The sequence below is a fragment of the Heterocephalus glaber genome, unplaced genomic scaffold (assembly GCF_053883595.1).
Source record: "Heterocephalus glaber isolate CG9 unplaced genomic scaffold, H.glaber_assembly_v1.0 deba00001457, whole genome shotgun sequence".
NCBI classification, from domain to species: domain Eukaryota; kingdom Metazoa; phylum Chordata; class Mammalia; order Rodentia; family Bathyergidae; genus Heterocephalus; species Heterocephalus glaber.
In genome coordinates, this window is record NW_028258305.1 from 13,623,157 (window position 1) to 13,648,897 (window position 25,741).

Consider the following 25,741-nt stretch of genomic DNA (forward strand, 5'->3'; position numbering starts at 1 on the left):
GGCCTGAGGGGGAACATTTTAGATCTAAACCATAACATTCTAACTATTCCCCCCAAAAGACTCATGGCCATCTCATTATACAAAATGTATTCAGTTCATTTCCAGGAGTTGCCAATTTTTTAACAGTGTGAGCGTTGCTCAAAAGACCAAGTCCAAAGTCTCCTCTGAGTCTCAAGGCAATTACTAGCTGTAAGCCCCCAGCAGGGCAGATATTAAGTACTGTTGCTCCATGGGTACATGGTGGTGAGATAAGAGTTCCAAAGGGGTTGGGCAGCCCCATCCTTGTGGCCTTGCTGGTTGTAGCTCCCACACCCTCTGTCTTGAGCTACCTCTGCTTATTGCCTATAGCTTTCCTTGGCAGATACTCCATATTCCTGTCATCTGCAACTCCTTGGGTTCTCCCCTACACCTTCAGCTTCAAACATCACTCTGTCAGGCTCCTGAGAGGGATGTTATACCACATTGTCTGGTCGCACAGACATTCCTCTGAAATCTGGGTAGAAGACTCCCTGACAGAACCTACAACTCTTACAGTCTGCATGCCTGCTAAACTGGCACCATAGGAATGACACAAAGGTCTGCCACCAGTTCAAGCAGTGGCTAGGTGCCATGAACCATGGCTGTCACGGTCTCCAAGTGCCTGGATGGCTAGACTTTGGGATATATTTACCTAGGTGGCCCTGAATGAGCAGGATACACTTGGGCTTTCAAGCCATCTCTCCTGTTTTCCTTGGCTTTTTTTCTGTTTCTTTCTTTTTTGCCCCTCCATCACTGAGGGTTGAATCTAGGACCTTCACACTGGGCTACATGTCTGACCCTGTTTTTATTCTTTATTTTTGAGACAAAGTCATCTAAGTTGTCGTGGCTGGGATTGAATTTACAGTACTCCTGCCTCAGCCTTCCAGCATACTAGGATTACAGATTTATGCCACCAGGCCTGGCTACTTGGCTTCTTTTTGGTGGCACTAATTTTTTTCAGCAAACTCGTCCTAGTTCCAACTTTATAGGTGCTTCCTTTCTAGCCAAGCTACAAAAATTTCCTACCTTGGGCCAGGGATTTAACTCAGTGGTTTCGCCACCTGCTGCGCAAGTGCAAGGACCCGAGTTTGATCCCAAGTACCAAAAAAAAAAAATTTCCTACCTTGTTGGCTCTGCCTTTTGCTCCATTTTTGCATTATAAGTCTAGACTGTAAGCAGCCAACTACCTGTGCCACCACCTGAACATTGGACTGCCTTAGAATTTCTTCTACCAGATTAATTAAATTTAGCCTCTTGCGAAGTATCAGGACACAGACAACATATAGACAAGTTCTTTGCCAGATTATAACATAAATGGACACTGGTCCATTTCATAATAGAGATCTTATCCTGTCTGAAACCTCCTGAGCTTGGAAGCTTTTATCAGCGTTTCTATCAGCATTCTGGTCTGACCTCTGTCCAGAATTGGCCAATAAGCTCTGGTTACAACATTCTAAGGCTTCTCTGTCCTGCATCTTCAAACCTTTCAAACTTTTCTCACAAATTAGTTCCAAAGGCTTCTGAACCACATGATCAAGAATAGTCACAGCAACAACCCCATTTCTCTAGTACTAATTTCTGTGTTCTGTCACTGGGAACAAATATCTGACACATTATTTAATGAAAGAGAAGTTTATTTGGCTTAATAATAAAGGGTTTTAGAGGGTTCATTCCATGATTGGCTAACTCTAAGGTAGAAAAGCTTAGTGGAAGGGCCTGGTGAAGGAAAGCTGTTCAATCATGGCAGCTAGGAAATTGAGAAGGGAAGAACCAGGGACAAGAATGGATTAATTTACTGATGAATATAGTGCCTCCACAATCCAGTTATCCTCCAAAGCCCCACCTTTTAACACATGAGTCTTTGGGGGAACATTTTGCATTGAACATAACATTCTATCCCTGGCCCCCAAAAGGCTCATGTCCATCTCATTATACAAAATGATTTACCTCACTGGTGGACCTCTCGTGCTTATCCTGAGTAGCGAAGCCAGAAGTATCACACTACCTGATTTCAAAATATATAAAGTATATAGAAACTCAACATAATAATAAAACAAATAACCTAATTTTAAAATGGGCAAAGAATCTGAATAGTTACTTCCTGAAAGAACACATACAAATGGTCAAAGGTATATTTTTAAATCCTCAGTGACACTAATCAGCAGAAAAATCAAATGAAGACTATCATGAGGTATCATCTCATGCCTGACAGGAAGGCTGTTATCAAAAAGACAAAATAGGGGGTCGGAGATTTAGGTCAGTGGTGCCCTAGCCTGCCTCACAAGTACAAGGTCCTGAGTTTAGACAAAATGTAACAAGTGTTGGCAAGCACAAGGAGAAAAGGGAATGCTTGCATAGTGTTGGTGTTAATATAAATTCCCACAGCCATTATGGAAAACAGTATGGAGATTTCTCAAAAATACAGTTGCTGTGTGATCCAGCAGTCCCACTCTTAGATATATATCTAAAGGATATGAAATCAGTATGTGAAAGATGATTTGTATTCCTACCATCATTGTAGCATTATTTATAGTAAATAAGATAAGGAATCAACCTAGATGCCAATCACTAGATGAACGGATACAGAAAATCATATTTATACACATTGTAAATACTGTTTAACCTTTAAAAAAGGAAATCATGTCATTTGCAACAACATGAATGAACTTGGAGGACATTATATTAAGTAAAATAAGCCAGGCACAGAAATAATCACAATCTCCCTTATATATGGAATCTTTAAAAGTCTGGTGGTTACCAAAGACTGGGAAATGAGTAGACTGGGAGATATTGGGCAAAGGACACACAATTTTGGCTAGATAGAAATAGTTCAAGGGGTCTGTTGTAGATCATGGTTTTGAGTATAGTTAATAACAATCTTTTATATACCCAAAGGGTAGTAAGAAAGTAAGAGTTAGGTGTTTTCACCTAATAAGTATATGAGGAAATCTATATGTTATATAGCTGCATTTAGCTATTCCACAATGTATACATATATTAAAACATGTTGTATAACAAATATATACAACTTGTCATTTAAAGATAAGTAAATATATTATTGGTGGCAGCATGAAAAAAGTTAAAAAAAAGTTGTTAAATGAAAGTGTGCGTTCAAGGTTAATATATAGAGCCAGTTGTGCTCATTTGTCATCCCAGCTGCTTGGAAGTCTGTGATGGGATAACCTAAAATTCTAGGCCAGTCAGGACAATGTGATGAAACCTAATGTCGAACAAAACAAAAACAAAGTTTAATACAGAGAATATAATTCATAGCTTTATTTCATAAAGAAAATAATAATTTGATTCCTTGGATCAAACCAATATATGAACTTGAATAAGCACAATAAGTGTTAAAATTTACATGTTTTTAATGTGATAAATGAGCTTGTTTTTTATTAAAATATCTAATTCAAGTTGGGTTGACAATAATGCTACACTCAGGAATGATGTGTATCTAAATTGTTGTTACACATGTTTTAACACTTTATAAGACAGACAGATTTACAAAGAGATGATAATAATGGGAAAAAAGTAATTTTAAAATAATTTTGGCGTGCTCACTTTTTTAAAACTTTAACCAAAATGAAAAAAAAAGTTTTTGTTGTGCTTTTCAAAATTTATTTTTAATACTTCAGTACTTTCCAGTTATACAATGTATCCTATAAGTTTATAGTTAAATTTAAACCATTTTTTATGAGCTAAATAGATTCTAGATCAAAACAAAACAGATTTGGGAAACTAACAAAATTTTAAAACTCTGACTGTCTATTAAATTTGAAATGTAAGATTAACCACAGTTGTGTTTGGTGGTTATACCTGTAAACTAAGGGATGAGGACAGAGAGTTTAGTGTCAGCCTGGGCAATTTAGTGAGAAATGTCTCAAAGTTTAGAAAAAGGTCTGGGGATGTAGCTTAATGATTGAGTGTTTGCCAAGCATGCACAAGAGCCTAGGTTCAGTACTCACTATGTCCAAAGGAAAAAAAACCTAATGATATCCTAACTAAAATAATAGAACTAAATATTGAGGCTTTGTTAACTTTAACTATGGGATTATTTACTGTACCTAATTTGGAAGAGTATGTACTATACATTTGGAGGTATTTACTGTGTGAATACATGTATGTTGATTTTTATGAAAAAGGATTTCAAATATACACAGAATAGACCTACAGATACCTTTCAGTACCTTCATCCATTTCCCTTCTTGAAATCTAGAACTTCAGAATGAATTCTGTGTATTTCATTTTAAAATACATTTTGTAAAAGATGGGGTTTTGCGATGTTACATAGACTACTCAAGTGATCTTTGTTCCTCTGCCTATCCTAGTACTTTTACATCATCCAAATATTTAAGAAGTCTGCTATTATAAGGTTATAAAAATAACTATTTTGGTTCACTGTAAAGCATTTACAGAAGTAGACACCAAGTTTTTGTTATTTTTAAAAATGTAATTCTAAAATCTACTTACAGAATGCTTTCTCCTGGCAAAATAGAGTAGATACTCCTCTTTGCACTTAAGCTTAGGATCAGTTTTTTATTTTCAATTAAATGACCAGTATGTACTGTTTTGATTCTTTCCAAGCCATATTAGGATTGTTCCTCAGTCTGATTTTTAATTTTTGATGGTTTGGCATAGGATATGCTTCATATTTCTTGAGTCACACAATAACCCTGTGGGATTACAAGGTAGTACCTAAATTTTTAAAAGTAATGTAAGATTGGTTGAGTATAATGTAGCTAATTAATGTAGCTAATCTCTCATGAAATACTAAAACTGGAACTCTTCTGTTCAGGCTAAATTCTGTATATTAAAAATTCTTAATTTTTGTTTCCTTAAAATTATGTCTACTTATATAATGCTAATTTTTTATAAAGATGAGGTGTGAATTAATATTAACACTCAAATATTTATTTATTTATTTATTTATTTATTTATTTATTTATTTATTTTTGGTACGGGTGATCGAACTCAGGACCTTGCACTTGCGAGGCAGGCAGCAGAACCACTGAGCTAAATCCCCAGCCCCAACACGCAAATATTTTAAATAGTAAAGAGTAAACAGTCTTACTAATGGCATATTTTCAATATTATAGCACCACAAAAATCCTTGGGCCATGAGGTGAATGAACTGACATCAAGTAGATTGTTGAAGTTGGAGATGGAGAACCAGAGTTTGACAAAAACTGTAGAAGAGCTTCGAAGTACTATGGATTCTGCAGAAGGCAATACTTCCAAAATCCTAAAACTTGAAAAAGAAAATCAAAGCCTAAGTAAAAAGGTAAACAAAAATGTAATGTTTCCTCTTATAATATTAAAATATATGTGAATAATTAGCATATCTACTCTATGTATATGTAAAAATTTCCATGAGTTGAAACCTATATTAAATTTCCGTAAGTTGAGACTTTATATTAAAGATACATTAAGAGTGAAAAATAAATGTGCATTTAATATATGAAGTTTTTGGGAACATTCCAGAGCCAAATGATAACGTCTTTTCTAGATTTTTTAAATTACCTAATTTGAATATGTTATATAGTAATATCATCAATGGCTAGGCATATTTCTAGTTTGTAATTGATAGTCCATACTTATTAACCACTAACATTACATCTTTAAAATACATCAAGCAAAATAAATTTAAATTTAAAATACAAGTGTTTGTTGCAATTTTATTCAGCTTTTCTGTAGCCTTATTCTTTTCCTCTTATTTTAAACCAAGTCTCTTCTTGCTTCCTCATTTAATACCACAGTTTCTCATCTTTTCCTTCATGCTTTTTATATTCTTTTCCTTCCTCTTGTTCACTAAAATTCCGTGACTGTAATTAAAATTTTACATTATAAATCCACTTAGGGCCGGGGATTTAGCTCAGTGGTTCTGCCGCCTGCCTTGCAAGTGCAAGGTCCCGAGTTTGATCTCCAGTACCAAAATAAATAAATAAATAAATCCACTTAGTCTAAAAGAATCTTTCAGTAAGATTTGTGTAGTCCTCATATAGTAGTGTATCATTATCATTTATTCATTTAGATTTGTCTTTGTGTTTAGAAATAGAAATTTGCCCTAAAATATGCAGAGGATAAGAAAAAAATCATGTCTACATATTTCATCATACAGCTACTAAAATTAGCATGCAGTGGCACCTAATTTTTATACTAAATTCTTAAATTTTACCATTTGGATACTGAAATTGCCTCCTATCCTTTATTTAATGATTATCTTTTGTTTTGGCATGTTTCCTGTGTTGCAAAATACTTAATATGTTGTTTTGTGATTTAATTTTCTCTAGGTTGAAATTCTTGAAAATGAGATTATTCAAGAAAAGCAAAGTCTTCAGAATTGTCAGAATTTAAGCAAGGATCTAATGAAGGAGAAAGCACATCTTGAAAAAACAATTGAAACACTTAGAGAAAATTCAGAGAGACAGGTTCATAAAATTTCTTACTTAAGCAAAGAACATATTTTAAAATTTATTAACAAAAGTTATCTTAAAGTATATGCAAACAAAATATTCATATAACATTAAAAAAAAATCTTAGAATTCTTTAGACTTTAAAGTAAAAACAGTAGTTCCTACATAGTATCTACAGTTTTGGTTTCTGCAGTTCTAGTTATACATACCCACATCCCAAAAAGTTTCAGTGGAAAATTAGAAATAAACCGTTTGTAAATTTTAAATTGTGTGCCTTCCCAAGTGGTGTGATGAAATCTCCTGACCTGTTCTGTCCTGCCCAGGATGTGAATCATCCTTTCTAGAGTATTCATGCTGTATATACTTCCCTGTCACTTACCGTTCTTATCTGATCAACTGTCATAGTGTCACAGTGCATACTCTGTGTGGTTCCAAATTTTAAGAGTAGTGATAATAATTCAGATATGTCAAAGAACCGGGTGTGGTGGTGCATGCTTATAATCCTAGCACTCAGGAGGCTGAGCCAGGAGGATTGCCATGAGTTCAAGGCCAGCCTGAACTACACAGTGAGACCTTGTCTCAAAAAGACCCAAAAAACAAAACAAACAAAAAACAAAACCAAGAAAAGAAAAGCCATTAAGTGCTTCTGTTAAAAGTGAAAAGGTGAAAAAAAAATTATGCCGGTGGTGCCGCCTCCTGCCTTGCAAGCACAAGGTCCTGAGTTCGATCCCCGGTACCAAAAAATAATTGAAAAGGTGAAAGTTCTTGGCTGAATAAGAAAAGAAAAAATATGCTAAGTTTGCTGAGGTTTATAATAATCTTTTCTTGTACCTAATCTGTAAATCAAACTTTATTGTAGGTATGTAGAGGAAAAAACAGGACTACATGCATGGTTCAGTACAATTCATTTTAGACATCCACTGGGGATCTTGGGATATATTCTCATTGATAAGGAGGAGCTACTATATCATTGTACCTTGTTTTCTATCCAATATATTTTTGAAAAGTTGGAGAGACAGATAGTTTTTAATTGCCAGTATGTTTAATAATAATCTAGGATAAAATTTTGCAGTACCTATACTTTTAAGAAGTATCTGCAGAACAGGACTTCTGATTTTAAAGTCCTTCCGCAGTAGAATTGGAGAGAACTGCAGTTGTACCCAACTAAAGAGGGAGAAGTATGGTGGCAGCAGACATTTTAGATACTATCAGATTTACTTTCAACTCTTTGTTGATCATTCTTATATTTGAGGAAAGTGAGAACTGAATGGATTGAGTGACTTGCCATTTTGGAATTTCTTTTTTGGGCTGGGGATTTAGCTCAGTGGTTCCACTGCCTACCTCGCAAGCGCAAGGTCCTGAGTTTGATCCCCAGTACCAAAAAAAAAATTTTCTTTTTAAATTTGTTTTATATTTTCCCTAGTCCTCAGATTACCATTAATAATTCAGATTTCTCTAAAGTACAGAACAAGAATTCTAGAGCCAAGTATGAATCTGTATTTTTACATGTTTCTACTATTAGGCCATGCTTTAGATTGAATGAATGTGTTATCAAATGTATCACAAAGAAGTATCTAATTAACATTACTTTTTAGGAATGAATATACTTACACACACGCATGCACACATTTACTGAGAACCTACTTGTGTAGATATTATAAAAATTTTTAACTGGTGTAGTGACACTCAATTATTCCAGCACTTGGGAGGCTGAGGCAGGAGGATCATTAAGGTCAAGGCCAGCCTGGGCTACATAGGGAGACCCTGTCTCAAAACAAGAAAAATAAATTATTTGGTGAAAGTATAACCTTATGTCTTCAAGGAGTTATGTATATGTATTTCATCTATATTTATATATGAATTTAAACCATGTTAATTAGAAATCTAAAGACCATTTTGATCAACAGTAAATACATGTCTCTTAACCATCCCTTTAAATTGTGAACTAACTTAAAGACATGGACTGTAGTGAGCCAACAGTACATATATACAGCGGTCTTTCAGTAAATATTTGTCAAATTAAAAGTAAAACATACTTTCTAGCACTCCTTTATGTTCTCTTTCTATTCATTTTTGGAAGGTAAAAACTATGTAATTTGAAATACTTAGCTTTTGCTCATCTAGTTTAAATTTTTCTTCTTTATTTTTTAAATTAGATTAAAATATTGGAACAGGAAAATGAACATCTGAATCAAACAGTGTCTTCCTTGAGACAGCGCTCTCAAATAAGTGCTGAAGCAAGGGTGAAAGACATTGAAAAAGAAAACAAAATTCTACATGAGTCAATCAAAGAAACAAGTAGCAAACTGAGCAAGATTGAATTTGAGAAAAGACAAATTAGAAAAGAATTGGAACATTATAAAGAAAAAGGAGAACGAGCAGAAGAACTTGAAAATGAGTTACATCATCTTGAAAAGGAAAATGAATTGTTACAGAAAAAGATAACTAATTTAAAAATTACTTGTGAAAAAATAGAGGCCCTAGAACAAGAAAATTCAGAGCTAGAAAGAGAAAATAGAAAATTTAAAAAAACATTGGATAGCTTTAAAAACCTTACTTTTCAGTTAGAATCACTAGAAAAAGAGAATTCCCAACTTGATGAGGAAAACTTAGAACTGCGAAGGAATGTGGAATCGTTGAAGTGTGCAAGCATGAAAATGGCTCAGCTACAGCTAGAAAACAAGGAACTAGAAAGTGAAAAAGAGCAACTTAAAAAAGGTTTGGAGCTCATGAAAGCATCTTTCAAGAAAACAGAGCGCTTGGAAGTTAGCTACCAGGGATTAGACACAGAAAATCAAAGGCTACAGAAAGCTCTGGAAAATAGCAATAAAAAAATACAGCAATTAGAAAGTGAACTACAAGACTTAGAAATGGAAAATCAAACATTGCAGAAAAACCTAGAAGAATTAAAAATATCTAGCAAAAGACTAGAACAATTGGAAAAAGAAAATAAATCATTAGAGCAAGAGACATCACAACTAGAAAAGGATAAGAAGCAGTTGGAGAAGGAAAATAAGAGACTACGACAACAAGCAGAAATAAAAGATACTACATTAGAAGAAAATAATGTGAAGATTGGAAATTTGGAAAAAGAAAACAAAACCCTATTCAAAGAAATTGGTATATATAAAGAATCTTGTGTTCGTCTGAAAGAATTAGAGAAAGAAAATAAGGAACTTGTGAAAAGAGCAACTATTGATATAAAAACTTTGGTTACATTACGTGAGGTAAATATATTTATTTAAATTTAAGGCAGATTTTATTTATATTTTAACCCAGATTTCTCTTAAGTTTTATTGGAACCATCAGTAAAAAGAACTTCCAAGTTTCCTATTTTTATTACTCTTAAAAATTACAAGATTTGTAGTAACAAGTAGTATAGTTGTAAGTAAGAGTTTATAAAATATAAATTATATTTTTAAAGATTTGTAGTAATGTTTCTTTGGAGTAGCTGATTAGTAAATTACATTAGAATTTTAAACTTTAATTTTGAAGTAAATAAAATATCTGAAACACTTTTACTGAATGCTAAATATAATAGAAGGCACTATAGCTACTATTTATTGAGTGCTGTGTGCCAAGTATTTTGCTAAGGAATTGCATATAAGTTGAACTTACATATATTTATATAATTTTTACCAGTCCTTTTTGGTATTATCTCCATTTTTTCATATTAGAAAACAGTTTCAGAATCATTGAGGATTGATTGCACAGCAAATAAACAGCAGAGTTGAATTTCTAGATTCAAACCCAAATCTTTCAGATTCTAGAACCTCATGAATTTTAAGAAGCAAAAGAATGCAAATCAATTTCAATTTAAAGGTCAATACTGAACAACTGATAGTTGATGGATCTGTGTATTAAGAATAATTCTGAACCCAGTACTGTAGTCCCTGTCTGTAATCCCAGCACTCAGGAGGCTGAGACAGAAAGATCTCTGAGAATTCCAAGCCAGCCTGGGCTACAAATGAGTTTAAGGCCAGCTTGGACGAAAGTGAGACCCTGCCTAAAATATTTTTTAAAATTCTGAGATATTTATAAGACCAAATTGGTAATATATCTTGTAAAACATGATTGGTGTAGATAAGAAGATAGCATGTTTGGCTTTTTTGATAATGCACTGCAGCATCTGATAACCTTTTAAGTTCAGTGGGGGGAAAAAAGCATTCATTTTGGCTGACAGTTACATTGGACAGTTTGCATTTCTGCTAAAAAGCCAATGACGATACCTTCTTGCTTTCTTTCTGTTGTTCTCTAGTCTTGCAGACATGAACAGGTTCCTTGTCCCTGAACTCTAAGAACATGTAGTTCTTGAAATCAGTATTTTAGCTTTTCCACCTGAAGAAAGGAACCTGTGACAGGAAGTGTTGTATACAACGTACTTTCGTAGTAAGAAATATGTATTAAAGTTTCTGCTCATTATTAAAGACTCAGTGGATATGTGGGTTTTTATTTTCTCATTAACAGTTTTCAAACCTAACATGAATATTCATAAGAGCTTCTCCCTTTTAGTTTGTGTTGTTGTTGTTGTTTGGTACCAGGGATTGAATTTAGGACCTTGTGCTTGCGAGGCAGGCACAGTGCCACTGAGCTAAATCCCCGGCCCTTCCCTTTTAGTTTTTAACATTAGGGTTAAAAAGTATTAGCACAAGAACAGAAAGAAGTAATTGTTTCACCTTTGCTGTAACTTCATTGTTTAATTACTTTTTAATGATAATAGAAATATTGATTGACAACATCTATTTCATTCCTGGTTCAAATTATATATATTCCTGGGTGATAGCAATTAGAATCTTGGCTGACTTTCTTAGATTTTTATGTTCTTGACACTTAAGTGAATTGTGCATTCCTTTTAAAATAAGGATTTGGTGAGTGAAAAATTGAAGACTCAACAAATGAACAATGATCTTGAAAAATTAACTCATGAGCTTGAGAAGATAGGTTTAAATAAAGAGAGACTCTTACATGATGAGCAGAGTACTGATGACAGGTGAGTACTATTTGGCAAACAATTGAAATTATTATTTTGCTCAAGTTCTTTCTTGTGCTATCTGGAGAAAACACTGATGTACTAGCTACAGGAACAATTCTTCCCTTAGAGGAAGTTCTATAAGAAAAATCAATACAGACAACTCTGTCATGTATATAAAAAAGCAAAAATTGTTACCATATAAATACAATTATAAAACAGGATGTCACCATTCAGTGGAAGATCAGAGGCTATAATGAAAATAGAATAAAGTATCAACAACCAACCTCCCTCTCATAAAATACTCAATTAAGCAAGTTATTTTTCACTCGAATCATGTGCTTAAATGCCTCAGTACTTTATTTTGTCAAAATATGAACTTCAAAGAAATGGAGAAAAAATATGAAACAAGGGAAGATATACTGAGAAGTAAAAGATAAAAATGATGTGGAAAACAGGCTTTACAAACAAGATAAAAATTACCTTATATACCCATTAATTTAAAAATGATTAATATAGATTTAAGTAATATTTCTATACTTTCGTGATAATTAGTCTATCAACTAGGTTTAATCTGATTTTAAGGTAGTATACTGCTTAGCATCCATTGGTCCACTTAATTCCAGCTAGAATAGAAGTTCTCTGTTGTTAAGAATATTATTTTAGGGCCAGGGATTTAGCTCAGTGGTTCTGGCACCGGCCTTGCAAGCACAAGGTCCCGAGTTTGATCCCCAGTACCAAAAAAAAAGAGAATATTATTTTATATAGACTAGATTTTAGTTCATTGGAACTTTTATAATTTGTTTTATTACGTACCAATTATTATTGTTATGATACTTATATTCCATATTAATGTATATAGAACAATATATACAAATTAGGCCAGGAGTGGTGGCACGTACATGCAGCCTCAGCATTTGGGAGACTGAGGCAGGAGGATTGTTGCAAGTTCAAGGGCAGCCTGGATTACATAGTGAGTTCAAGGCCAGCTTGGACTACATAAACCCTGTCTCAAAAAAACAAACTAGGATAAACTAATGCTTATTATTTGGCATTTGCTAATGTACTTTTAAAAATATTAAAAATAAGTTATGCTTAAAAGGTCAATTGTGCAATAATTGAAGTAATTTTAGGCATTCATTCTAACATTCAGTTGAGGTCAGACAACTATTGTTGACTTAATACTTCAAATATTTCATGAGAAAATATTTGCTTGAATCAGAAAGTTCAAGTGCCATTTTAATTGACTGTCTTTTCATGTAGATACTGACTGTGCACCACTTCTTTTAGATTACCTGTTAGGTACTGCATGTTGACAAAAGAAAACCATGCAATTGCTCTGATTGACTCTGATGTAGATTTATTAATCTAGGTCTGAGTGGTTTATTTTTTTGCCACCTCTTCCCAAACTAATTCATACATTTAGCTAGTGTTAACTGAGCCCTTGCTGTCTGTTGATCATTAAGCACCAAAAAACCAATAATGCTTCAGCTGAAGCATTAAAGATTGACAGAAAATTTCAACTTAAAACAGCAGCAAAGGGCATTTCATGCAGACAGAAACACTTGTATAAAAACATAAAGCATGATATACAGTTTTTACAGAGATATGAAAGATGTAAGGCATGATATGGTGCACCATTCTATACCTATTTATATAATGAAAGCACTGGACATGAAGATGGGATTGAGAGCAAATGATAACTATGATTAGATTTAGGGAAATAGGAAAGAAGTGTCTTAGGCCACTAAACCAGCTTCTTTCTTAGTGTGTAAGCTTTTATGTCACAAAGAAAGGTTCACAAACATCAGTTCTTTTAATCTTCCACTTTTTCTGTCTTGTAATTTATGTATATCAATCTTAGATGATATCTGTAATTCCTTTTATAGTCATCTCTTTTTTAAATTTTTCTTATTTTTACTCTTTCTGATTTCCTTTGAAAATACAGCTGTTATTAAGTTATTTTGTCATAAAGGAATATATAGGCTAGTTGTGGAGTTGAATGTATAAATGGATATTAAAATGCATGAAAATAAGTTTGGTGGTAGAGTTGTAAATAGATATGATCACTCTATTTAGCCTATGTCTTCTTTTTGAGTATAGTTCTTTCCTGGGTTTTCTTTTTAGTCGTTTAGCCATTCATTTTGTGTGTTGAGCATTCCTAGCCATCATCTCACCCAAGATTTTACTTTTCTCTGCTTATTCTGCATTACTGTCAGGATAGTCCAGAAGCAACCTAGATATCACATTTTAACATATCCAAAATAGGACTTAATAAATACATTAAAAATATTTGTTGACTCAAGCCAGTACCAACACAATGAGATTTATTCTCTTTATTCAGTGTACTTAAAATCTGACTAAGCAGAAATATATATACATACAAATTTCTGTAAAAGAATATGATAAAATGTCTTACATATACTTTTAAGTTTATATTTGGTTTTGTCTTCATGATCCTTAGGTATAAGAAATGGATTAATCATAGTCTTTGGTTTTTAGTACACTCAAATTATGTTCATGTCTCATCCTTTTTGTTAAAAATGTTATCCAATAACACATATTCCATCATTTCAAAAAGAGTAACTAGAATATTGACAGTTGCATCTTTCTCCCTCTTGCCATCCTATATCATGGGCATATCATTACCCTTTTTTGATATAACTACTCTGTATACTAAAGACAGCCTTCAATAGGTTTTAATTCTTAACTGTTCTTTGGCCTATGTATAAATACTGTACTTAAATATTAATAACATGCAAATGCTTTGATGACATGACAGATCCATCCACTTTATAAGACTGATTTTAATCTTATAAAATAAAAAGGAATATTTTGGAGTTAAATCTTCCAAATTCCTTTTTTTGAGCATAAATTGTTACTTTTGACAGTCTAGGATGTATTCTGGAGCTCTGTTCAGTCATTGATTTGTTGTTGTTATTGTTGCTTCATGACCAGGAATACTTTTTTAAAGAGGGATTCATGCAGTAAAAGGAAGTTAGTTTAATTTGTCTCTTAAAACAAAAAGACTTTTATAAGGCTTATTTATGCCATCAATTTTTAGAGTCATAATTATATTTAAAAATTATTTTCTAGCCTCCAGTGATGAACTATATTACTTTTGTATTTGAATAGTAGGTATAAACTTTTGGAATCAAAATTAGAATCCACTCTTAAGAAGTCCCTTGAAATAAAAGAAGAAAAAATTGCTGCTTTAGAAGCTCGATTAGAAGAATCCACAAATTATAACCAGCAGTTGCGCCAAGAACTTAAAACAGTAAGTGATTTAATGGGAAAGAATGTTATTTATTTTATAAATATTTGGACACAACTGTGTAAAGTAGAAAATAAAAACAGAAACATCATTTACTATTCTATTTCTTCCATTTTCATAAATTGGAGAGCATTCCTAAACAAATCTTTGATGTATGATTAATATAGAGATTATATGGTATAATTTATTCAGTCCTAATTTGTGCATGTAATGTCCCTCATGCAGTTGGTTACATATTAGAATTATAGTGGTGGGATGGGAGAGAGGCAGACTTGTTTCACTGAGTAAACAATGTGATAGACACTTCACTTTGGCACTCTTCTCATTGAGAAGCCAGATAAAATTTTGATAGGCAAATATGTTACTGTGAAGATATCAAGTAGAAGAAAATCATATTTATGGTGTAAAATAAGTCCTCATAAGTGTGAGGTCTTTTCTAAGCCTGTTTTCTTGTGATACACATGGAATTATTTAGTGAAATGAGCCTGTTTTCCCTGAGTAATTGAAGTATTTGAGATTTGCCCATTCCACAGGGTTAGCCAATGAAACAGTCTTGTTTTGGTTTATTGTTCATTTATGATCTCTGCACTGCCCCAGGAGTGGTCTTAAGTTCAACAAAACAATTTAGACAGATTACTATAGGCCACATTTAAAACTACTCTGAACACTAGAGGAAATACAAGTAGATAACAGGGCTGTGTGATGTGTGTCTTTTCACATAGCTGTCTGAGACCTTCCCACCAAGTAATGCTTCAGATATGAGATGAGATTTACAGTGGGTGTAAAAGGGAGTTGCCCTGGCTTTGTGACTTCATGCTTAACAGCAGTCATTAACTCTAGCAACTCCAAAGGCATAGATTTTATTAAGATTTCCAATGCAGTCAGGTGTGGTGGCACATGCCTGTAATCCCAGCACTTGGGAGGCTGAGGCAGAGGGATCACTGTGAGTTCAAGGCCAGCCTGGACTAACAGAAAAACCCTGTCTCTCTCTCACACACATACACAAAGATCTCCCATTTTGCACATACCAATCATAAAAGTTGCTTCATCCAGAATTTAGAGATGATAAGACTTTCCGTTGGGTATTAATAGTTCTTCCAGTCTAAATACAATTTACTGATTGGGTTCATTTTTCCTAGGACTGATATTGCCTAGAAACATAAGGTTCCAGATTTACTATAAGGTTTCTAGAGAAACAGTTAAATAAAGTTGTATTTCTTATGCAAAAAGAGAAAAAGTTTTGTTGACCATTTGCCCATACCATCATTACTGGTATTTGTCACATACTTTGCCTTGGAACATACATTGTTATAGAATAAGTTGTAGAACTTTGATTAGTTAACATAAATGAGTATGCAAAAAGTAAAGTAAGTCTTGGTGCTACATTTTATTCATTTGCTTTATGTCTTGAAACTTTTTCCAAATTAAGTATATCTGTGAGTTACAAATAAAAATCAACTCCATAAAGCTACTCAGCCAGAAAATAAATGTGGGTATGGGTTGGTATATGTTAGGTTTTATGTCTGAAAGTATAGATTTAAAATTCCATAATGTTTTTTAGCCAAAAGGGCAAGGCCCGCCTATGTGCTGCCTATAAAACTTTGATGAAAAATGATAATTCTAACACTAATCAAAAGAATGCTATCATGGCTATATTAATAGAAGCCAAAGTAAATTTTAGAGCACGAAATAAGTACCTGGGCTGAGGGGTTCATTTCAGTTATAAAGGAGTCATTTTAACATAAAGATAAAATAAGATTAAATGTTTACACATAATAACAACTTCAAAATACATGAAACAAATATTGATAGAACTGTATGGACAAAGACAAAGCCATAATTAGAGTTAGATGGTTTAATACCAAGCTCAACAAGTAAAAAGAACTTGTTCAACCAAGTAAAGAGTTTTTATTAATACCTACAGTAATCATCCTTGATGGTGAAAAATTAATTACTTTCTGATCAGGAAGAAACCAAAGCTATTGCTTTCACTGTTTCTGTTGAATGCTGGACTGTTGGTTTTACTCAGTGGATTAAGAAAAAGAAAAGGCATACAGATTTGAAAGGAAGAAATAAAGTCTTTATTTACACTGACATGATTATATTCACAAAAAAGCCCAAAGAATTTACAGAAAACTTTGTATAGCTAAAGTGAATTTACCAGTGAAAAGTTGTAAAGTATAAGTTAAAAGAAAACCTCCATTCATAATACCATAAAGTAACATGAACTACCTAAGAATGAAATTAAGGAAATATGTGTAAGAACTCTACTACAAATTTTAAAAACTTTGGGCTGGGGATTTAACTCAGTGGTTTCGCTGCCTGCTGCACAAGCAGAAGGACCCGAGTTCAATCTCTGGTACCAAAAAAAAAAAAAAAAAAGAATATCCTATTCTGTTCATGAATTGGAATACTGTTAAAAGGTAGATCTCCCCAAATAAATATGTTGATTAAACATAACCGTAATCAAAATCCCAACAAAGTTAATATATAAACACACTAAGTCTAAAATTTATATGGAAATATTGATCAAATGTTGGTGAGACTCTAAACCAACTGGAACTATTATACTTACTAGTGGGAGAATGTAGGCTGGTATAACTAATTTAGAAAGTAGTAGTATATACTGAGCATGGTGGCCCACCCCTACAATCCCAGCACTGTGGAGCATTACAGGTTTGACCCCAGCCTGGGCCACTTAATGGCAAGATCCTGTCTCAAAAAGGGCTAGATGTGTAGCTCAGTGTGAAGGTCCTGAGTTCAATCCCCAGTACAAAAACAAGAGAAAGAAAAAAAAAAACAACAATATGACAGTTTCTTATAAAGTTCGACTGTAAAATGACAGTTCTGTTTGTTCCAAAAAAATGAAAACATAAATGAGGTTTGAGTTGTTTGTTTGCGAGACAAGGTTTTGCTATGTAGTTTAGGCTGGCCTTGAACTCACTATGTAGCCCAGGTTGGCCTCAAACTTGGTGTAATCTCCTGACTCAGCCTCCCAAGTGCTGGGATTTCAGGCATGCACCCCCGGACCCAGCCTAGCAAATTGAGTTTTTATAATACCTTGGTTTGTCATTTTATTTAAAAAACTAGGAATAACTCATTGACCATCAAATGGTAATTGAATACTCAAAATTCTGGTATATCCACATAATGGAGGACAACATAGTAATAGAAAAAAAAACTCAAGCACTGAATACGTGGATAAAGCTTTGCAATATGCTCAGACGTGCATACACATAAGATTACATGTTGAGCTATACTTTTATGTATATGTGTGGTACTGGGGTATAAACCCAGTGTCTCACACTTCATAACCTAGCATTTTACCACTGAGCTACATCTGCAGCCTTTTTTATTTTTATTTTCAGACAGGGTTTAACTAAATTGCTCAGGCTGGTCTTAAACCTGCACATTCCTTCTGTCTCAGCCTTTTAGGTAGATGTGATTATAGACATGTGGCAGCATGCCCAGTTAATCTATTCTTGAAGGCCATTTTCATCACAAACAAAAGGATTTGAAATTATATGATATATTGTAGGAGCATATGCCACAGAAACAATATATTTAATATTTCTAAGAGGAAGGGACTGTTTTAAAAATTTAAATTGTGATGATAATGATAATCACACATACTGTTTATCACACTTTAAAATAAAAGTGTCATACTCACCAAACCAATGCAGTCACATTAATTGTGAGAAATATAACTGATTTCTTTCTTTCCAATAAAATATTTTAAATAAAATTTTAGGTGAAAAAAAATTATGAAGCTCTCAAGCAGAGACAAGATGAGGAAAGGATGGTGCAGAGCTCTCCTCCAGTATCTGGTGAAGATAACAAATGGGAAAGAGAAAGTCAAGAAACGACTAGAGAGCTTCTAAAAGTTAAAGACAGATTAATTGAAGTAGAAAGAAATGTAAGTATTTCTCATATTTTTAGTAGGAACATAGTATTTTAGAAATAAAAGATCATTGAATATATTTATCTTAGGAGAATTAGATAACTTACCTGGTATTATTTCTGTAAAACTTTAGCGACTGATTTATAGTATCAAAAAAGACTAAAGATTTTTTTTCCCCCGGTACTGGGGGTTGAATTCAGGACCTTCCGCTTGTGAGGCAGGTGTGGCACTACTGAGCTAAATCCCTGGTCCCAAGACTAAGGATTTAATAACTTACTAAACTTTTCTTTCAGCCGTACATAAGTCCATCAGTAAGCTTTGTCAGTTTCATTTTGGAAATAGAACTGTGACGGTGCCAGCCGTCACTAGTCGAACAGTACCTGAGAGGAGGGGAGAGGATGAAAGAAAAACACAACCTCTGAGGAAAAGAAAAAGGAAAGAGAGGCGGAGGAGAGACCCCTCTTCCCACTTTATTGCCCTTTATATACCTTTTCCACAACCCCCAACCCCTCCTCTGTACATAATTCGGCGACTAATTATTTTCCAGGGAAAAGGTCAAATATATCCTTACAATTCCGGGAATAACGCTCCCTTGCACTGCAGACATTCGAACTCTTTCTATTTAACCACTCTCGTTAGAAGTAACCATCCTTGTTTTTGTGCCAGCTGCATATCCAGGATTCATTATGTTCTCAAGAGACTCAGAGGTCTCTCAAGGTTATTTCAACCTTTCGCTCTCCACATAGAACCCAAACACATCTGCTTTTTTTCTGTCTCTGCTGTTACCACTCTAGTAAAACCATCACCTCTCATCTTGACTATTAGAATATTATCCTCCTAACTGGTCCCTTTTTCCACTTGTGCCCCACTCAAACTTCTCAGTACACAATTAGAATAATCTTTATGACATAATCTAGATCATGTCACTTTATTATTGAAATCTTCAGTGAATTCCAGTTTCAATTAAATAAAATCCAGGTTCTTTACTGTATTCTTGTCCTTCATTGCTCTGACCCTATGCCATACCAAATCTCTACCTGCCCTTACTTAAAATCTGGAGATAATAGTATTACATGTTAATATCTTGGAAATACTTCAACAATTCCTGGTGCATGATAAGTATATTCTAATCGTATTGACCTTTTTCTGTTTGTTTCTACCTCAGGGTTTTGTTTGTTTGTTTGCTTTCCTTGCCTGATCACATGACTGGCTCCTGCTTAGCATTGAGGTGCCATATCATATAGCCTACATGAAGTCTTCCCTGACCTTTTCCCCTAGTAAAGCTGCTGTGCCCAACCTAAAGCACTTACTAAAATAACACTGCCTTGATTAGTTTCTTCCTAGCACTCATTAATGAAGTTACATTTTTAATTCACTTTACTTACTGTTTGTCTGTTTAAAAAAAGATCTGCAGTGGCAGGCAGTTAGTCTTTCCATTTCGACTTTGTGCCTTCAGTATCTAGAATAGAGCTTGGCAAGTAAGAGAGTCTTTTTTTTTTTAAATTCTTTTATTGGTATGTTTTAGGTATACAGTACATTTACATTTGTCATTGGGTGCTTGTACCTGTACATGATGTATCTTGGTTCTTATTTTTTCCCCATTACCTGTGCACCCATAACCCCCTCCACCCTTCCCTATTTACATAGACTTCATTTCCATTTTTTTTTCTTTTCTCATAATTTTTCCTTTCCCCTTCTCCTCCCATCACCCCTACCCCTTTGGATTTTTCTTCCTATGTCAAATTACCAGTTATTCATTTTAATCATTTTAACCCTTATTTACACTTTCAGTTTCTCATACTAGAGAGTATTTACACATGTGTGTCCTGTTTATTTCACTTAAGAGTATGGCCTCGATATGCATCCATTTAGCTATAAATGATTAGTTTCTCATTCTTTATGGCTGAGTACTCCATTTGATATAAAAACACATCTTTATCCAGTTTCCAGTTGATGGCCACTTGGGATGTTTCTAAGCTTTAGCTATTACAAACTATGCTGCTATAAACATGGGTGTACATATATTGCTGTGGTATGATTCTTTTAATTCTTTTGGGAAGATACCCAGCAGGGGAATAGCTGGGTCAAATGGGACCTCTAGTCCTAGTTCTTTGAGGTATCTCCATACGGATTTCCACAGTGGTTGCACCAGTCTGCACTCCCACCAGCAATGGGGGAGGGTTCCTTTCTCCCCATACCCCTGCCAGCATTTGATACTGGTTGATTTCTTGATAGCAGCCATTCTTTCTGGGGTGAGGTAGAATCTCAGTGTTGTTTTCATCTGCATCTGTCAAATGACCACTGATGTTGAACATTTTTTCATATATTTATTTGCTGCTTTTACTTCTTGTTCTGAGAAATGTCTGTTCTTTTCAGATGCCCATTTTTGAATTGAGTCTTTGAATTTGGAGGGTCTGATTTTTTTTAATTCTTTATATATTCTAGATAGTAGTCCTTTGTCTGAGGTACAGCTGCTAAAAATTTTTTCCCACATTGTAGTAGTTCCTACTACATTGTTTTTCCCACACTGTCTCTTAGCTCTCTATTGGTGGTTTTTTTGCAGTGCAGAAGTTTTTAATTAGATGAGATTCCAGTTGTTGATTCTTTGTGCTAGTTCCCGTGCTACTGAGGTTTTGTTCATAAAGTCTTGTCCTATGTCAGTGTCTTCAAGAGTTGTACCTAATTTATCTTCCAGCAAGTTTAGTGTTTTTGTCTTAATATTTAGATCTTTAATCCACTTTGATCTTAATTTAGTGCATGGTGATAGGTATAGGTCCAGTTTTAATCTTTGGCAGGTTGAAATCCAGTTTTTCCAACACCATTTATTAAATAGGCTATCTTTCCTCCAATGAGGGTGGTTGGCTCTTTTGTCAAAGATGAGGTGGCTGAGTATGTCTGAAGTTGTTTCTGCATCTTCTAATCTATTCCACTGATCCTCAGGTCTGTTCTTTTGCCAGTACTGTCAGGAGCAATGCTACATAATTTTAGGGAAAAATCATTTGGTTAGCCTAGTTCTCCTGCCTATAGCCCAGCTTTGGAATTCTGAGACATAATTCCATTTTGGCCTCCGGTCACAACTGAGACCTCAGTGATCCCATGATGCTGTGATTCTCCAGGACAAGAAACATCCTGGGAGCTGAAAACATCCTGGGAGGAACAAACATCTACTCAGTTCCTCATTGTTCTTGGATTGTTACATCTTGTTTACGCAGGATGTACTGAACTCTCTGCAAGTCATTTGTTACATTTGTTTCTCCCGATATACTGAATAAAAGGTGAGTTAAGCTCGGGGCTTTTGTCTTTGCCACTCAGAGCAGCACTGATCAGACCCAAAGCTCAGCTTCTTCTCAGTCTCATTTTTCTACCTTTCCTGTAATTTGCCTTGTGCTGCTGTGGCTTGCAGGAGACTAGGACTTACTGCGGAGGTTCTAGTAACGTCCCCTTTCCCTGTTCCCTACACAGTACCATGCTGTTTTTATCACAGTAGCTTTGTAGTATAGTTTCAAGTTGGGGATTGTTATACCCCCTGCCATGTCTCCATTTCCTAGAATTGCTTTTGCTATCCTAGGTCTCTTCTGGTTCCAAACGAATTTTTGGATTGTTTTCTCTAGTTCTATGAAGTATATTGTTGGAATTTCAATTGGGATTGCATTAAATCTATATAGTAGTTTTGGAAATATGGCCATTTTCACTATATTGGTTCTTCCTACCCAGGAACAAGGGATGTCTTTCTATTTTCTTATATCCTCTTTGATCTCTTTTTTCAGAGTGCTGTAGTTTTCAGTGTAGAGGTCTTTTGCTTCCTTTGTTAGATTGATACCTAGATATTTCATTTTTTGGGATGCAGTTGTAAAAGGAATTGTTTCCCTAATTTCTCTCTCAGTGAGTCTGCTATTTGTGTACAAGAAGGCTGTTGTTTTTTTAGTGTTGACCTTGTATCCAGCTACTCTACTGAATCTGTCAATTAAGTCTTGAAGTCTTTTGGTGGAGTTTTTTGGGTCTTCCTATGTAAAGTATCATATCATCAGCAAATAATGACAGTTTAACTTCTTCCTTTCCTATCTTTATTCCTTTTATTTCTTTCTCTTTTCTAATTGCTGTGGCTAATGTTTCCAGAACTATATTGAACAGGAATGGTGATAGTGGGCATCCTTGTCTTGTTCCTGATTTTAGCATGAAAGTTTTCAGTTTTTGACCATTTAGTATGATGTTGGCTGTTGGTTTTTTATAGATAGCCTTAATCGGGTTGAGATAAAAATCTTCTATTCCAATTTTCTGTAGGGTTTTTATCATGAATGGGTGTTGGATTTTGTCGAATGCCTTTTCTACATCTATTGAGATGATCATATGGTTTTTGTCCTTGACTCTGTTAATATAGTATGTTACATTTATTGATTTATGAATGTTGAACCATCCTTGCATCCCTGGGATAAATCCAACTTGGTCAGGGTGTATGATCTTCTTGATGATCCTCTATATTCTGTCTGCCAGTATCTTATTGAGGATTTTTGCATCTATGTTCATTAGGGAGATTGGCCTGTAGTTCTCTTTTTGGGTTGGGTCTTTTCCTGGTTTTGGGATCAAAGTAACACTTGCTTCCAGGAATGAATTTGGAAGCCTTGCTTCCCTTTCAATTTCCTTCATGGTTTTGAAGAGTAATGGCAATAGTTATTCTTTAAATGTCTTGTAGAATTCAGCAGTGAAGCCATCAGGTCCTGGGCTTTTCTTTGTTGGTAAATTTTTAATTACATTTTTAGTTTCACTCATTGTAATTGGGGTGTTTAGAATTTCTATATCTTCTTCATTTAACTTTGGCAATTCGTATGTATCTAGGAATCTGTCCATTTCTCCTGTGTTTTCCATTTTATTAGAGTACAGGTTCTGGAAGTAGGTATTGATGATCCTCTGGATTTCTTTTGGATCTGTTGTGACTTCACCTTTTTTCATTCTTAATTGCATGGATTTGCTTTTCTTTCCTTTTTTTGATAAGGTTGGATGAAGGTTTATTGATTTTATTTATTCTTTTGAAAAACCAACTCTTGGCTTCATTGATTTTTTTTTTTTGTATGTTCTCTTAGTCTCCACTGCATTGATTCCTCCTCTGATCTTTATCATTTCTTCTCTTATACGAGCTTTGGATTTGTGTTGCTCTTCTTTTTGCAGGAGCTTGAGTTTCTACATTAGGTTATTTATTTGAGTTTTCTCTGTTTTCCTAATGTGGACATTCACTGCTGTGAATTTCCTGCATAGAACTGCTTTCATTGTGTCCCATAGATTCCTTTATGTTGTATTGGCATTATCATTTACTTGTAGAAACTATCTAATTTCTTCTTTAATTTCCTCTGTGACCCATTGATTGTTCAGTAGGGTGTTATTCAATTTCCATGTGTTGGGGGGGGTTGCGGTTTCTTATGTTATTGATCTCCAATTTTATTGCACTGTGGTCTGATAATATACAAGGGGTAACTTCAATTCTTTTACATTGACTTAGACATGTCCTATGAGCTAGCATGTGGTCTATTCTGGAGAATGACCCACGTGCAGCCGGAAAGAAGGTGTATTCTGATTTTGTGGGGTGGAACACTCTGTAAACATCTATTAAGTCCATTTGTTCAATGACTTGGTTCAGTTCTAGAATTTCCTTGTTAATTTTTTGTCTAGATGATCTGTCTATTTGTGATAGTGGGGTATTGAGGTCCCCCACTACAGTTGTATTAGTGCTTATTTGGTTTTTCATGTCCATTAATATTTGTTTTGTATAGTTGGGGGCATTCATATTTGGTGCATATATATTTGTGATTGTCATCTCTTCCTCTTGGATTATTCCCTTCACAAGGATGTAGTAACCATCTTTGTCTCTCTTAATTAGTTTTGGTTTGAAATCTACTTTGTCTGCAAATAAGATTGGTACCCCTGTTTTTTTCTGGGTTCCTGTGGTGTGGAGAACTGTTTTCCATCCTTTTCCTTTCAGTCTATGAATTTCTTTTTGGGTTAGGTGTGTTTCTTGTATACAGCATATTGCTGGATTTTGCTTCTTAATCCATCTGCCAGTCTCTTTCTTTTGATTGGTGAATTGAGGCCATTAACATTGATGGTTGTAACTGATAGATATTGATTCACCTTTGTCATGATGTTTTACTTTTGTTGGCTCTTTTATTTATTTTTCCCTCTTTCCCTTTAGTGTCTTACCTTGCCTAGTGGCTTCCCTCTGTTGGGCCTCATGGAGTTGTGACCTTCATTGTTTTTTTCTAGGATATTGTTTAAAATTGCTTATAGTGCTGGTTTGGTGTTCATGAAATTTCTCAGGTGTTCTTTGTCATGGAAGTATCTAATTTCCCCATCAATTTTGAAAGATAATTTTGCAGGATACAACAGTCTAGGTTAGAAGTTTTTTCTTTTAGGGCTTGAAATACTTCACTCCAGGCTCTCCTTGACTTGAGGGTTTGTGTTGAGAAGTCTGCTGTGATTCTGATGGGCTTTCCTTTGTAGGTGATTTGTTTCTTTTCTCTAACTGCTTGTAGGATTTTGTTCTGTTGGGTTTCTGGGATCTTCATTATTATATGTCTAGGTGTAGATTTTTTTAAATCATGGCTGGTTGGAGTTCTATATGCCTCACTTATCTGTATGTACGATTCTCTACCTCTGTCTGGGAAGTTTTCCACTATTCTGTGAACAGTTTTTTTATGTCAATTATACTTTGTCCTGTTTTTTCGTGGACTCCTATCAGTCTTAAGTTATTCTTCTTTGCATCATCTCGCAGCTGCTGGATTGATTTCTCATGGCCCCTTACTATTTTTAAGAAATCTCTGTTTCCATGGTCCTTAACCATGATCCTGTCTTCTATATCTGATATTCTGTCTTCAGATTCCCTTAATCTGCTCTGCATGCTTTCATTGGAATTTTTAATCTCCTGAATATCTGTTTGAATCTGTTTCATGGATTCCATTTCTTTCTTATGTTGGCCATTCATGGCTTCCAACATATTTCTGAGCTCATCTATTTTTTATCTGTTTCTGTTCTGGAGCCTCTAATCATGTCTTTCACTCTGCTAACCATCTCTGTAGTTATCTGGGAGATTATTTATGCTTTGAATTTTTCTAGAGCCTCATTCATCTGTTTTGTTACTTCCTGTGCTATCAGTTCAGGGTGTCCAGGTGGTTGAATAT

General features: G+C 34.5%; 1 protein-coding gene across 10 annotated transcripts in view; it reads left to right on the forward strand.

Annotated features, from left to right (window-relative positions):
• The window catches only part of Ccdc88a (coiled-coil and HOOK domain protein 88A), a 144,289-nt gene that overhangs the window by 77,483 nt on the left and 41,065 nt on the right, over positions 1-25,741 (forward strand). For 9 of the 10 annotated variants that reach the window (XM_004867264.4, XM_021246335.2, XM_021246327.2 and 6 more), the window contains exons 13-18: positions 5,115-5,299; positions 6,309-6,446; positions 8,588-9,658; positions 11,294-11,421; positions 14,536-14,677; positions 18,426-18,590. In XM_004867264.4, the coding sequence (XP_004867321.1) occupies positions 5,115-5,299; positions 6,309-6,446; positions 8,588-9,658; positions 11,294-11,421; positions 14,536-14,677; positions 18,426-18,590 (1,829 nt within the window). The remainder of the gene's footprint in view (positions 1-5,114; positions 5,300-6,308; positions 6,447-8,587; positions 9,659-11,293; positions 11,422-14,535; positions 14,678-18,425; positions 18,591-25,741) is intronic. The other variant, XM_021246328.2, reaches the window with a different exon arrangement.